General features: G+C 43.9%; 1 protein-coding gene across 1 annotated transcript in view; it reads left to right on the top strand.

Moving 5' to 3' along the window:
• Nucleotides 1-311: 311 nt before the first annotated feature.
• The window catches only part of ATXN10 (ataxin 10), a 119,018-nt gene continuing 104,182 nt past the window's right edge, over nt 312-15,147 (top strand). Inside the window, exon 1 of the mRNA XM_003783111.3 lies at nt 312-471. Coding sequence (XP_003783159.1) covers nt 356-471 — 116 coding nt within the window. The 5' untranslated portion in view covers nt 312-355. The remainder of the gene's footprint in view (nt 472-15,147) is intronic.

The raw sequence follows: 15,147 nt of genomic DNA, 5'->3' as shown, positions 1-15,147 counted from the left end.
CCCGGCCCCCGACACCTCTCAAACACCCTTTCACTCCCCGCAGCCAGTCTCCCCCGCCTCCCGCACACAGGACTTCCGCTCGGCGCCCCCTCCTCTCGGGCGGGACTTCCGCCGGCGCCCCCTCCTCCGTGGCGCCGTCCCCTCCCCCGCCTGAGGCGAGCCTGGGCTGCGCCAGAGCGCTCGGGGGCCTGGCCGCGGTGCAGCCTCGAGGCAGCGTGGGCCTCAGCGGAGGCGGCCGGTCGACGCGAGACGCGTTCTCCTCCTCCTTGTCCTCGCCTTCTCCTTGTCCATCCTCCCGTTCCTCCCTCCTCTCCTCTTCTTCGGCGCCGGGCTCGGCAGCGCTGCGAGCAGCAAGATGGCGGCGCCCAGGCCGCCTCCCGCCCGGCTGTCGGGTGTCATGATGCCAGCGCCCATCCAGGACCTGGAGGCCCTCCGTGCGCTCACGGCGCTCTTCAAAGAGCAGCGGAATCGGTAACAGGCCCGAGCGGGGGCTGCCCCGGGGTGGGGAGGGCGGCCGGCACCCCGACCCCGGGGCTGGGCGCGGGCCCTGTGCGCCGCCCCTTTTCTCTGGACGCGCGGAGGCCTGCGCCTGAGCTGGTGGCCGGAGTGCCGCCCAGGCCGCGCGCCTCGCCGGCCCCGCCTCGGCCGCCAGCCCGGAGGCGGACGCCTGCACCCCACCCGCCCTTCCTGGGCAAAGCCGTGAGCCACGGACCCCTTTGCCGCGCGTACCCATTTTGTTAGGTCACGCCTGAGCCCCTGTCTGGTGTGTGGCTGGCTGGGAGCAGCAGCAACGTGGATCCTGGCACGTTGCAGGCGTGGGAGTAGGGAGGTTGCGGGAATAGCAGCCCCTAGGCCTGGGGTTGGGGTTGGCGCTCATTCTGCGTGGCCTTGGCGCCCAGCCTTCCCCGTCCCCGTGGTCCTGACTGCCACCGAGGGGTAAGATAGCCGGCTGAAAAGAGAAGGTGCTTCGAAGCCCGACAGACCAGGATTTAGTTCCAGGACTTAAAGCGGTGCGCTGTTGTTCACTTGATCCATAGATTTCTCGCCTAAAATGGGAGTGAGACATGACTTTGTTAATGGGTTGTACAAAGGAATAAATGAAATAAAGTGTGTGAATATAAAATACGTGCAGTCTTCAGTCAGTGCTTGTTTGATTTTGTTTTATTCCCTGGGCCTCAGTGCTCATCTGTTCTATGCAAATCATGTTGAATAGTACCTCCCCCCCCCCCGTGGTGCTGTTATGAGGATTAAAGAGATAGTGCATCTAAATCCTCAGAATGTACCTAGTAACTAAATGAATTTTAGCTGACACACATGATGGTCCCCCACGTATTGGGTATGGTGGTAGATGGTGAGGTAGGAAAAGAAAATGAAAATTCCTTGCTCTCTTCTGTACTGGGGACCCAAGATAGCCTAAATCATGGGGTTATATGTAAAGAGCGTAAGAACATAGAAAAAAGGAACACCTAGACTTGGGGTCAGATGATCCCCAGAGGTCCTGTTCTTCTTAAACTGGACACCTGCTCTGAGCACACAAATGATGTCGGGAAGCATGGAGCTGCTACTCAAAGTCCAGGCCTTTGGGGAGATAGGTTCTTGGAGTTAAAGCTTAGGCATATTTGTACCATGATGAACCCTCCTTATAGTGCATAACCCCGCGGTCGGCTGTTTATTGAGCACCTACTATGAAACAGGTTCTTTGTTAGGGGCTGAGGGCACAAAGGTGAGCCACATGATCCTTTTTATTAGGCATGAGGGAATTTGCTATGGAAACAAGTAATCAGTGGAGGTATAGCGAGAGGGGGTTGGAACAGAGGGAGCACATGGATCTGTTGGGTGGATTGGTGAGCCAGGAAAGGCTTTGAGATTACTTCAGGTGCTTGAGTTTCAGAAGAGAAGACTAACTAGAAAGAATCCCATCTGCGAAGGGGCTATATGCCTATTTTGCAGAGCGACTGATAGGTTTAAATGAAATAACATAGGTAAAGTTTCTGGTACCTTTCTGATTAATCTGTAGGAAAACATCCAAGACCCTGAGCTAGTTTACAAGGCCCTTCTTTGCTTGATCTTGAGAGGATTTATGGGGAGCCATTGAAGGTTTTTATTAAGGGAGTTGCATGAAAAGATCTGCATTAGAAAGATCTGTCTGGCTGCCATAGAAAGGAATAAATGAGAGGATGAAGCCAGAGGCAGGAGACTTAAGGAGCTGTTGCAGAAGCTCACATGAAAGATGAAAGTGCTTGAATTAGGATATTGTCTGTGGGGATAAACAGAATTAAACAGATGTTTATGAAGTTGACCAATTGGATTGTTGGGGGAAGAATGAGGATATAAGGATGCTTCCTGGATTTGGTCTGAGTTCTTTTGGAGAAGTGTCCTTGTTCTAGACAAAGTCTGGAGACCAGGAAAGGTGAACTGATGGGCAGGTCCTGGCATGGAGAGGCACAGGTTGTGTGCTGGTATAGAGTGTGCTCAGTGAGGGTTTATATGGACAGGCCTCTGGTCTTGGTCCTGTCAATGCTTTTCTGTGTCATTGGGCAAATCATGAGAAGTCTTGTGAGGTTTGGTCCCATCTCTGTCTGTTGAGAAGATCCCTCCGGATCTGACACTCAGGAATCCAGTGTTTGTCCTAGGAGGTGGGGCACTGTCTCCTTTTAAAAGAAGGCCTGGTGCTGTTGTCTAGTGTGAAAGGGAATGTGGACGGATTGGGGCAGGATAGGCTGAGGTGCTAGGTCCTAGCAGCTAGGAGATGGATGAGACGTAAGGCAAAGCAAAATGAATCTTCAGAGTAGCAAATATTTACTAGAAAAACTAAAGCAAAAATAGTGAGGAAAGCGGAACATTCCACTAAAAGATAAGAAGGATTTTACAAGTAATCTATTTTGTAGTCCTCCTGAGATCTTTGATGCTGCAAAACAAACTTCTTCCTGGGGCAGCCTGAGTACTTGGTGATAGGAACGTCATGCAGTGGAAAGGGACCTGGAGACTGGGTGTGAATCCTGGCTTAGTCTCTCTAGACTTCTTGTCTCTCATCTTGAAAGTGGAATGATTTGCAGGATTACTGTGAGGTTCTGTAATTTTGTATTTACAGCACACTGGTTTATGCAGTGTAGATGCCATATATATAGGACCTGCTGTAAATGCCTGAGAGCTTGTTTATGTTTAATCTCCTGCCGGATGGAAAACATTTGAACTTCTTTCTTTCTTTGTTTTTTTTTGAGACAGTGTCTCACTCCCTCCCTGGGTAGAGTGCTGTGGGATCTTGGCTCACAGCAACCTCAAATTCTTGGGCTCAAGTGATCCCCTTGCCTCCCCACAGAAGGGCTCAGGGGTGGCCAGGGGTTGGGGCAGTATGTCCACTCTGCTGATGGGGTGGTCCTGGGGGCGGATCTCCTTGGACTGCATGTGCCTGCCACAACACCTGGCTAGTTTTTCTATTTTTAGTAGAGATGGGAGTTTCACTCTTACCCAGGCTGATCTCGAATACCTGAGCTCAAGCAATCCATCTGCCTTGGCCTCCCAGAATGTGAAGACTATAGACGATTTGAAGCTATTTCAAGAAGACTATGATTTATTCTAATTTGGGGGTTTCTAGAGATGGGGACCCCAGGGTTTCATTACAATTTTTAGCAACTCCCAGGTGAGAGGACATTATATTACATCCCATTGTAGCGATTTTAGGTATGCCCACAAATTCTCTGATACTGTGTCCTTCAGGATGAGGTTAGTTCTTTTCCCCATGAATAGGGGCTGAGCTAATGACTTATTTCTGAAGACGAGAATATGGCAGAAGTGACAGTGTGTGACTTTTCAGATTAGGACTTTGTACTGTCCTGGCTCATTCGTTCTGACAAAGCCAACTGCCAGGTCATGAGGACACTCAAGCATTCTCATGCAGAGCTGTGTGACGAGGACCTGAAGCCTCCTGCCAACAGGCACGTGTGATGAACCAACTTGGAAGCAGATTGTCTGAGTTCCAGTGTGTGCAAACTCAGCCATTTGTGCAACTTCATGAGACCCTGAGCCACTCCCAGATTTCTCACCTTCAGACCTGTGTGAGATCATAAATATTATTATTTTTTGTTTTTTTTAAGAGACAGAGTCTCACTTTGTCACCATTGGTAGAGTACTATGGCCACAGCTCACAGCAACCTCCACCTCTTGAGCTTAGGTGATTCTCTTGCCTCAGCCTCTGGAGTAGCTGGGACTACAGGCGTCTGCTGCAACACCTGGCTGTTTTCTTGTTGCAGTGTGGCCGGGGCCGGGTTTGAACTCACCACCCTCGGTATATGGGGGTGGCACCGGGCTTCCTGAGCCACAGGCACTGCCCATATTATTTTAAATGCTGAAATTTGAGGTAATTTGCTATATAGCAATAAATCATTAATACACTGGTCTGCACCCTCTGTGCTCTGTATTAAACATTCTGTAAACCACTTGAACAGTCTCTTAGTCACAAAAATTCTTTAAACAATTGCTTCTGGTCATAAAACGTCAGTACTAAGGTACTCCTCAGTTCTCTGTGAAAGGTTTTTTCTCACCTATTTTACATTCGTCTTATACCTTTTGTTTGAGATGGATGTCTGCATATTTCACGTTTGTTTAGCATGATTTATCTTGCTGTGTGTCTTTGTAGGTCCATGTTAAATTCTTTCTGGAACAAAGTGAGATCTAAATACATTAAAATTTTGGTTTTGGTCTTTACCTGGAGGTTTTATTTTCTAACCCTATAGTTACCCTTATTAAGTATCTCCAAGTCCTCCCCAGACCCTCCAAATGAAGTGTAGAGCTGAGGGAGACGGGTTCTCATACTCTACTTGTGCTGTTCAGCAAGTAGCCGCCAGCCAAATGCGGCCAGTTAAATGTAAGTTCATTGAAAATAAGTAAAATTAATTCAGTTCTTTAGCCATATTTTTAGTGCTCAGTGGCTCCTTGTGACTTTGATAGCACAGATATAGAGTATTTCCATCTTGAAATGTTCTAGTGCAGTGGTTCTTAACCTTCCTAATGCTGTGGTTCTTAACCTTCCTAATGCTGAAACTCTTCAGTACAGTTCCTCATGTTGTGTGACCCCCAACCATAAAATTATTTTCCTTGTGACAACGTAAGGAACTGTATTAAAGGGTTGCGGTGTCAGGAAGGTTGAGAACCACTGCTCTAGTGGATAGTGCTGCTCTGTAACTTATTTTCTATAGGGACGATTATGTTCTAACTGTTGAATATTCTTGAGTAATGGTAACATTTGGATACTGCCTTCTCATCTTAAACTGATGTTTGCTTCTCCATCTGATAAGCTTGAATAATGTGACCATATCACATTCACTGTGTCCCTAGCATCTAGCATAGAGTTGGTACCAGTAGACAGACACTCAATTGTGGCGTTACTGCTCTTTGTATAGTTTATTACTCACTGTATTGGTCTGGTCTTTTTCTTACTCGTGGAGACTTTTTTTTGTTTAGCTCTTGTCACTGTGGCTTAATTTTCCTCTTTAATCTATATTTAGTCAAAATTGTTTTCCTTTTGTTTGTTTACCTCCTTTAAGTTTTTGCACATCTTGTTTAATAGTGCAGTATACACCTCTCTCCACATTTCTGAACCTCTTTATCTTATAAGCTCTATTTTCATTTTTTTAAGGTACCTTCTAACATACTGTATGATTTAAGTATTTATACCAGTTTTTAATTTATTCTCAGTCTCCTGGAGTGGAGAGCCTCTGAAAGCTGGTATGTTTGGCTTTTTTTACAATTATCTTGTTTGGATTATCCTTCTTAAATTTGATGTTTTTGAGCAGTTTGGGAACTTGCCACCCTGTTTTGTCTAGTACTGCTTCTCTTAGCCCTCTCCTTTTGTTCTGGGACTCCAGTTGCACGTACGTCAGAGCCCTCATTGTATTCATTGTCTCACAGGAGTTCTTTTGTATTTTCTATCCTTTTTTCTCCCTAAGCTTCTGTCTGAAAATTTTCTTTTACCCTGCTTTCTAGTTTTCTAATCCTCTTTTCTTTCTTGTCTAATCTGGTGTTATCTGTTGTGTTCTTAGGTTCAAGTATTTGCATTTTGACTTATTGTATTATAGAATTTGCAGTTGATTATTTTTAAAAATAGATTTCTGTACCCTGTGAAAATTCGTATTGTCTTCTGTCTTCTTGAGCATGTTAATTACAGGTGAAGAATGTATCTGATAGCTCCTTCTGTTTCAGTTTTTCTCTTTTTAAGTATAGCCATTTGGTCCCATCTTTTATTCATTGGTGAACATTCTGTGCGAAAATTTGAGGTCATTTCCAGATATCTTCCCTTTGCAAAATGTTTGCAGACTTAAAGCCAATAACTTTCTTTCAACAAACAGTAGTGGAATAACTAGGTATTTAATTGGAATAAGAGAAACCTTGACTCACAACTCAACACCATCCACAAAAATTATTTCAACATGGATTATAGACCTAAACATAAAAGCTAAAATTATAAAGTATTTAGAAGAAAACCTGAGGGAGTATCTTCACGATCGTGGGTGTGGGCAAACATTTCTTTTCTAGGATACAGACAGCCTTAACCATGTCAGGAAAACACTGACTTTATCAAATCAGACCATCAAAATGAAAAACTTGTCATCAAAAGTCACCATTAAGAGAATGAAAAGGCACACCCCATACTTAGAGAAAGTATTTGTAATGTATATATTTGATAAAGGACTTGTTTTGGAATATATAAAGTACTCCTACATCTCAAGTGAAAAATTGGGCGTAACAGTTCCTATGCTTTACAAAGATATTTAAGCACCAAAAAACATATGATGAAGCACTCAGCGTTATTAGTTATTAGGGATATGCAGAAACACCACAGTGACATACTACTTCATACCCTTTGGAATGGCTGTTATCAAAAAAGTGGAGCAGAGCAGGTAATGGGGAGGACACAGGGAAATAGGAACCCTTGTCCTGCTAGTGGTAATGTAAAGTGCTGCAGCCACTAGAGAATAGTTTGCAGAAAACAATAGGAGAGCTGAATGTGGAGTATGACAAAGCAACTCCACTCTTACGTATATGCTCAAAGGAAATGAAAATGGACAAATATTGTATGATTACAGTTTTATGAAGTATGTAGAAGGGACAGATTGATAGAGATGGATTTGAGGAAAGGAGAAATGGGGAGTTATTGCTTAATGGCTACAGAGTTTCTTTTTTCTTTTCTTTTTTTTTTTTTTTTTAAGAGACAGAGTCTTACTTTGTCATCCTCGGTTGAGTGCTATGGCATCACAGCTCCCAGCAACCTTTAGCTCTTGGGCTTAGGTGATTCTCTTGTCTCAGCCTCCCGAGTAGCTTGGACTACAGGTGCCTGCCACAATGCCTGGCTATTTTTTGTTGCAGTTTGGCTGGGGCTGGGTTTGATCCTGCCACCCTTGATATATGGAGCTGGCACCCTACTCTTTGAGCCACAGGTGCCTGAGTAGCTGGGACTATAGGTACCCACCTCAAGACGCGGCTATTTTTTAACTGTAGTTGTCACTGCCCGTTAGCAGGCCCAGGCTGGGCTTGAACCTGCCAGCCTTGATGTATGTGGCTGGTGCCCTACTCAATGAGCTATGGGCACTGAGCCATGAAACAGTTTTCTTTTCTTTTTTTTTTTTAAGAGACAGAGTCTCACTCGGTAGAGTGCTGTGGCATCACAGCTCACAGCAACCTCCAGCTCTTGGGCTTAGGTGATTCTCTTGCCATAGCCTCCCAAGTAGCTGGGAGTATAGGTGCCCACCACAGCGCCTGGCTATTTCTTTGTTGTTGCAGTTTGGCCAAGGCTAGGTTTGAACCCACCACCCTCGGTATATGGGGCCGGTGCCCTGCTCACTGAGCCATAGGCGCCACTCATGAAATAGCATTTTGTGTCTTTTTCTCTAGTCAATAGCACCTTTCTTGATGGCAGGGCTATCCTATGGAATCTTACAGCAGCATGCCTGGGTACTCAGTAAATGCTGATCCAAATAGAGCTGTGAGCAACCAGTGAGAAGATCACGTCTTACTGCTGACAGAGAGCTGATCAACAGTAATGACTTGAGAGCCTAAAAAGCTATGAGTTTGGTTTACCATGTTAGCATTTCATGACCCCGCACAGAGTATGTGCCAAGCTCTGTGCCTAGCGTTGCAACTCTATAGCTGATACGGTAAAAGGAGCTGTGAACTACGGATCTGGGAACTAGGAACATAGGAATAGCTCAAATGCTGTAATATTAAATTTGGAAATACAGATGTCTTATGCCTTCATACACACACTCCTTGTTTTTCCCTCAAGATACAGTTATAATTTCACCTTCTGTTAAAAGCCATTTCTGACCTCCAGGTGCCTCTGCCCCATATTCCCTTGGCACAGTGTGTTTCTCTCTTGGAAAGAACTTCACACATAGTGCTATGGCCCCTTAGTGATCTGCCACCCCACTAGAATGAGCACATTCCCAGAGGAAATGTTCTTATTTGCAGACCTAGCACATAATGACACTCAACAGTGTTTTTATTTCATTGGCTATTTAATTTTCTTGAGTCATTAGCTATATAATGAGGGCGTAGAATAAAGACTAGTTAGGAGGGTACTGAAAACATCAAAAGACAGATGACTATGATTTCAAGGGGAAAACAGAGTTGGTATTGTTAATTGCTTGTATCAATATGTTGACTAGCTTTCATAAAGTGAATACATGAAGTACTTCTGTGGTCACAGAAGTAAAAAAAAATAAACCTATCCTGTGTATACATAAACATGAGTTTGCCCCAGATGTTATTGAACCTTTGCCCAGCAAGCATCTTTGCATGCCCAAAACCAAAAAACAAAAAAACCCCACAGGAGTCATCAGCTTAGCTAAGGACGCCATATGGTGCTTTGACTCAACCATGATTCAGTTGAACTTTGTTGAGAGAGAACGTCAATTAAGTTATACTATAAAAAGAACTTTTTAGAGTGTGCTGGCAATTTCCTTTATTTTTACCTATGTCATGAGCTGAAATACCACATGGAACTGTTTGGTGAGGTGTTCTGACTCAACTTCAAAATACAGAAGTGGTCAGTGTGAGCCACCTCTCATACTCAATTATCTTAATGCATGAAGTGGACAGGAAGGAGTTTGAGCCAGCCAGTCCAAATAAACAAGGTTAGCATTGTGACCACCAGTGCCCTCAGAAGGGTTGCTCAGCTCTTTGATTGTTCCAATCTTTTGTAGTGGTCACTTGACCCAAAGACTTGGTCACTGGACTGTGGGCAAGGACTCTCAAAAGCTGAGCAACCCTGGTCTGGGCCCTCTGATGGCCATAAGCCTAGAGCACTTATCCACATATTGTATTAGAGTTAAAAGATGATTCTCGAATGAGTGAGGAGTTAGAACAGGGCTTAGACCAGTGGCATGTAATGGGTACAGTTTTAAGTGTCAGCTGTTGTCATCATTGTCCACATTATTGTCCTCATCTTCACAGGCATTGAGAATATCATAAAACTTCATTGAAAAACGTGTAAGAAGACTTAAATGGTAAGATCTGCTATTATGTTATAGGAAACCTCAATAACAAAGATATCATTTCTTACCAAATTGACCTGTGAATTCAGTGTCATTCAAAATAAAATCTCAACAGAGTTTTTGCTGGAAATTTACAAGCTAATTTTCTGATTTACATAGGAAGTTGCCAGGATTTCTCTTACTCCTTTGGCTTTACCTGAATCTTGTCCTGATCCTCTACCTCTTAAAACCCTACCCAGGTGCCTGCAGCAAAATTCCCTGTATTCTTGACTTCTCTGAATATTCCTTTCATCTTCCTAAACAAAATAGGGCTCCCTTCTGAGGACCTTGAAGTTCTTAGAAGGGGGAGGCTGCTGCCTTTTGTTTGCTCTGTGAGTGGGAGGCTGCTTTCTTTTGCACATTCTGTGCACTGCTTGACTCAGAGGGTGGTAGATGTTCTTCTGGACTGTCACTGCCATGTCAGATCTTTTCCCTCCATTTACCCCTCCAGATTTCAGTCTCATGCTATCAGAGTGCCACTGGTTTAGTCACTTCTGCAGTGAAAAGAAATCTGTGGGTCGTTCCATCTCATTCTTTGAAGAGTTTAGCCCTAGTTGACTGTTGACTCTTACTGCTCCTCTCTTGGTTATTTCAACATTTATATCTATATAAATGCCCTGATCTCTGATCTCTTTGGTGTTCTCTCTTTTAGTGAGTTTGACCTTCACCCACCCATTGCTGAACCTCCTGAGCCCTCGTCATTCATGGCAGCTGCATTCCCTCCTGAATCTCAGCTTGAAGATACCCTCTCTGGTTACCTGTTTTATCCTCTCTTTAGGGCTCTACTGTAACAACTCTTCAGTCCCACAGGCCCTACTGGTCCTGCTACTGTCCGTTTGTTCTTCCTTTCCCTACTTCACGTTCACCTTAATCCAGTTTAGATCGGTGCCTCAGTGATCAAAGCACTTCCTTGTAGACACCCTTCATTGCCTCTTCTCCACTGGTAAAACTCCTGCTCTGGTTGGATACAACTTGCTGCTCTGCTCTGGATGCTGGTGCCCCTCAGTTCTGCATGGAATGCTCCCTTTTGCATGCATTCCTTTTACAATCTGTTTTTACCTTTCTATTGGATTATTCTCATCAGTTTATAGATTTGCTATAATTTTTCCTAAGAAAAATCTCTCCTTCCATTTCCCTGCGACATGCTGTTCCTTCCCAGATCCTGGAACCCAGTCCTCAGGTCTCTTTTCAACCTGTTTATTTTGGCCACATTATTCTCATTCATTCTTGTGGCTTAAATACTTTTCACGTGCTGGTGACGGTAACATTTTTCTCTAGCTGGACTTTTCTCCTGGACTGCAGACTTACACGTTCATCTGCCCAGTCTACATTTCGGCTTGTGTTTCTAGTAGGAACCTCAGATTTAACAAATCCCAAACCAAACTCCTGATCCTCTCATGCCCCAACACTGTCACAGTAGTCCTCTCCTTTCTGTTTTACACGTCTTTGTAAAGGAAAGATTGTTCAGGCCTACAGCATCTTGCAGTGTCCTTGACTCCCCTTTCTGACATCCCCCTGGTAACAGTTCATTGTCAGATCCTGTTGGTTCTGTCTTCAGAATACCTGCAGGGTCTGCTCTCAGGTTTCCACACCTGCTGCTTCACTCTGTTCCAAGAAGAGCCTCTTGCCTCTTCTCCTGGTGTCTTCCCCTACTTCCCCTGTGATCAGCTCCTTATAGAGAAACCAAAGAGATCCTTTGAAAATGTAAGTCACATGATACCCCCCGCCTGCTCGGAACCTGCCTTGGCTCCACATCAGGGTGAAAGCTGACGTCCTCCGTGGCCTGTGGTGCGTGTGCAGTGTGGTCTTCTCTTCGTGTCTGATGGCATTCTTGGGTTTGCTCACTGGGCTTTACCCAGGCCAGCCCTGACTCTTCCCAACATGGTTGTGTGTGCCTTTGCCTTCATCCCAGCTCTTCTCCCAGGGAGGTACATAGTTGGCTCCCTTAAACTCTTTTTTTTTGTTTATTTTTTGAGACAGTCTGTCACCCTGGGTCATGGCATTATAGCTCACAGCAACCTCAAACTCCTGGACTAGAGAGAGCTTCTTGCCTCAGCCTCCCCAGTAGCCGGGACTACAGGCACCCACAACAATACCTGGCTAGTTTTTCTATTTTTTAAAAATAGAGATGTAGTCTTGCTCTTGCTCAGGCTGGTCTCGAACTCCTGACCTCAAGTCATCCTCCTGCCTCTGACTGCCAGAGTGCTAGGATATAGGCACGGTCACTGTGCAGGCTATAAACTTTCTCCACCTAAGAATTAAAGACTTTCTCCATATAGTTTCTTCAGAAGTTTTATAGTTTTGTCTTCTGTGTAGTCCTAAATCCATCTGCAGTTACTTTTTGGGTGTGGGTATAAGTAAGGATGCAATTCAGTTTTTTTCCTTGTGGATAACAATTGTTACAGCACCTCTGTAGCACGGGCACCCTTCTGCGAAGGTCTTCCGTGCTAGCACTGTCATTTACCAAGTTTCCACATGGGCACAGTCCTGTTCTGGGCTCTGTTGTATTCCACTGGTTTATTTTCCATCTCTGTACCAGGTTTGCCTTAGCCGCTTTCATTTATCATAATGTCTTTGAGATTCTGTTTGCTCTTATGAGAGATGAATTTTGAATGTGGTGAGGACAATATAAATAAGAGTCTTGCTCTGTCACCTAGGCTGGAGTGCGGTGGTGTCATCAGAGCTCACCATACCCTCAAAATCCTGGACTCCAGCTGGGACTACAGTAACGTGCCACTGTGCCTGGCTAATTTTTCTATTCTTTGTAGGGACTGGGCCCACTCATGCTTAGCTGGTCTCAGGTGATCCTTCTACCTCAACTTACCAGAGTGCTAGGAATTCTACTAGAATTCAGAAATTCTACTTTTTGTAGGTGTGAGCCATGGTGCCCGGCATGTGATTTTGGGGGATGAGGAGAGAACTGCAGTGTTTGGGACCCTTGAAAGTAGGGTTGCCAAACCATGCTTAAGTCTTGTGCAGCCCATTTTCTTTTTGTTGTTTTTTTAATGGTCCATGAGTTTAGAATGGTTTTTACATTTTTAAATTGTTGAAGAAATAATAAAATTTCATGATGTATGAAAATTGTATAAACTTAATTAGTCCATAAGAAGTTTCATTAGCACCTGGCCATGTCTTCTCCTTGAGGTCTTGGTGTGGCTGCTCCTATGCTGTGAGGGTGGATGGGAGGGGTGTTGCAGAGACTGGCTGTCAGAGCATCACTCATTCACTCTCTGGGCCTGTACAGAAAAAGGTGAACCTGCAAGATGGATTGTTCTGGAACAGCTTCAGAGTCCTGCGTGTGACAAAAGACGGGAGGAGAGCGTGACAAAGGAGAAGATTAGAGTTCTGCACTGATTTCAAAATTTCGTCCTACGCTTTTTGTAGCAGGAGATAAAATGTTCTTATTTTCTGTTTCTGTTCAGTCCTGCCTAGTCAGATCAGTAAGCATGATTTATGGTTTTAAATAACCAGTGATTTGTATCTTGATCTATGACCTTGTGTATGTTTTAATAGTTTTTCTCAGCAATAATGGTTAAATGAAACCACACATGCCAGTTTTTAATTAAATCTAAAGTATTATAATAAATTTTATTTATATTTTTGAGACAGAGTCTCAGGCTGATCCCCTGGGTAGAGTGCTGTGGTGTCATAGCTCACAGCAACCTCCAGCTCCTAGGCTCAAGTGTGCCTCTTGCTTCAGTTTTTCTACTTTTAGTAGAAATGAGGGTCTTGGTCTTGCTCAAGCTGGTCTTGAACTCATGAGCTCGAGGAATCCATTTGTGTTGGCCTCACAGAGTGCCAGGATTATAACTGCGCCTGGCCCATAATAAATATTTTAGCAAGTGTGTATGGCATTACAACGACTAGCATGTAGTTTTCTTTTCCTGCCTGATGAATTAATTGTAAAGTGTGTGTCCATATGGTGTATTAGTTTTTTAGAACTATCTAACCTGTTACTTAGCATGCTGGGTAGTTTTCTTTAATTTTACTCAAATAAGACTTGCCAAGATTAAACCCTACAGATCTGTTCAAACTTGAAGGAAATGAAATTCTACTTTTTGTATAATTGAAAGGATTTTTTTCTGTAATGTAACATTTCATTTATACATTGTCTTCAGGGTATGCATTCCTTTCTAATAGGAATGTCTAACAGTTGAATTTTAATTGTCCTTGTAAGTACTTTCTGCCCTCTGTGAATGAAGTAGCTAAGCTTTTTAAAGTCTTTGTGAATATATTTTTTTAGTTTGGTTAAAGCAGAAATGACAGCAGATACTGTTATTGTAGCGTTTGTAATATAAGGGTGATTGACCTTAGTTTGGTTAAAGCAGAAATGGCAGCAGATACTATTATTGTAGCGTTTGAATATTAGGATGATTGACCTTAGTTTGGTTAAAGCAGAAATGACAGCAGATACTATTATTGTAGCGTTTGTAATATTAGGGTGATTGACCTTTACTGGCTGTTTCATTGTTGTTAATCATTACACAGTTTTAGCTGCATGGCCTTGACAGTGAACATGGATTTTTTTATTTTTTTGTAGAGACAAGAGTCTTACTTTATCGCCCCCGGTAGAGTGCTGTGGCATCACACAGCTCACAGCAACCTCCAACTTTATTTTATTTTATTTTATTATTTTTGTAGGTGAACATGGATTTTGCAGAGTACACTAGACCTGCTTTGGAGCTGTAATGCCAAATAGTTTTCTTTCAAAGCTATAGAGAAAGTAAAGACATACAGAAGAGTTAATGCTTCCATAGAATTTACTGTTAGTGAATAGAAACTTTATTTGTCCTCATCTGAAGAAAATTGTTAATGTATGATACTGTGTAAAACTGTGGGGAATAGAATCTATAGCTGTTTATTATATGGCTCTAGAGTGGTGGTTTTCAGCCTTCCTAAGGCTAATGCCGTGACCCTTTAAGACAATTCCTTATGTTGTGACCCCCAACCATAAAATTATTTTTATTGCTACTTCATAACTACTGGTTATGAATTGTAATGTAAACATCTGATATGCAGGATGTATTTTCATTGTTACAGAGGGGTCACTGACCCACAGGGTGAGAACTGCTGCTTTAGAGGAAGGGTTTCTTTCCTTTTTTTATTGCTCTAGAGGAAGGATTTCTTTCTTTTTTTGTTGCTCTAGACCAGGTGTCCTCAAACTACTGGCCACATGTGGCCCACTTAGGACATTTATCTGGCCCTCTGGGTGTTTTTGCTGCCTCTGCCTGTCCTGCTTAGCAGCCAGCTCATCTCGGGGCCTGCAGTCCGGCCCTCCAACAGTCTGAGGGACAGTGAACTGGCCCCCTGTTTAAAAAGTTTGAGGACCCCTGCTCTAGACTCTAGAGGAAGAGTTTCTTTCTTTTTCGCTGCTACCTTATACAGAGATCTAAAACATGCTCTGTGCTCTCAAGAAATTTAAAATACAAGGCTGGGTATGGGAGGCTCAATGCCTGTAATCCTAGCACTTTGGGAGGTCGAGGTGCGTGGATTGCCTGAGCTCATGGGTGTGAGACCAGCCTGAGCAAGAGCCAGACTCTGTCTCTAAAAATGGCCAGGTGTTGTGGCAGACGCCTGTCGTCCCAGCTACTCGGGAGGCTAAGGCAAGAGAATCACTTGA

Source organism: Otolemur garnettii, unplaced genomic scaffold, assembly GCF_000181295.1.
Source record: "Otolemur garnettii isolate 467f Iridium unplaced genomic scaffold, OtoGar3 scaffold00007, whole genome shotgun sequence".
Lineage (NCBI taxonomy): Eukaryota > Metazoa > Chordata > Mammalia > Primates > Galagidae > Otolemur > Otolemur garnettii.
This window is presented reverse-complemented; position numbering and strand designations above follow the sequence as displayed.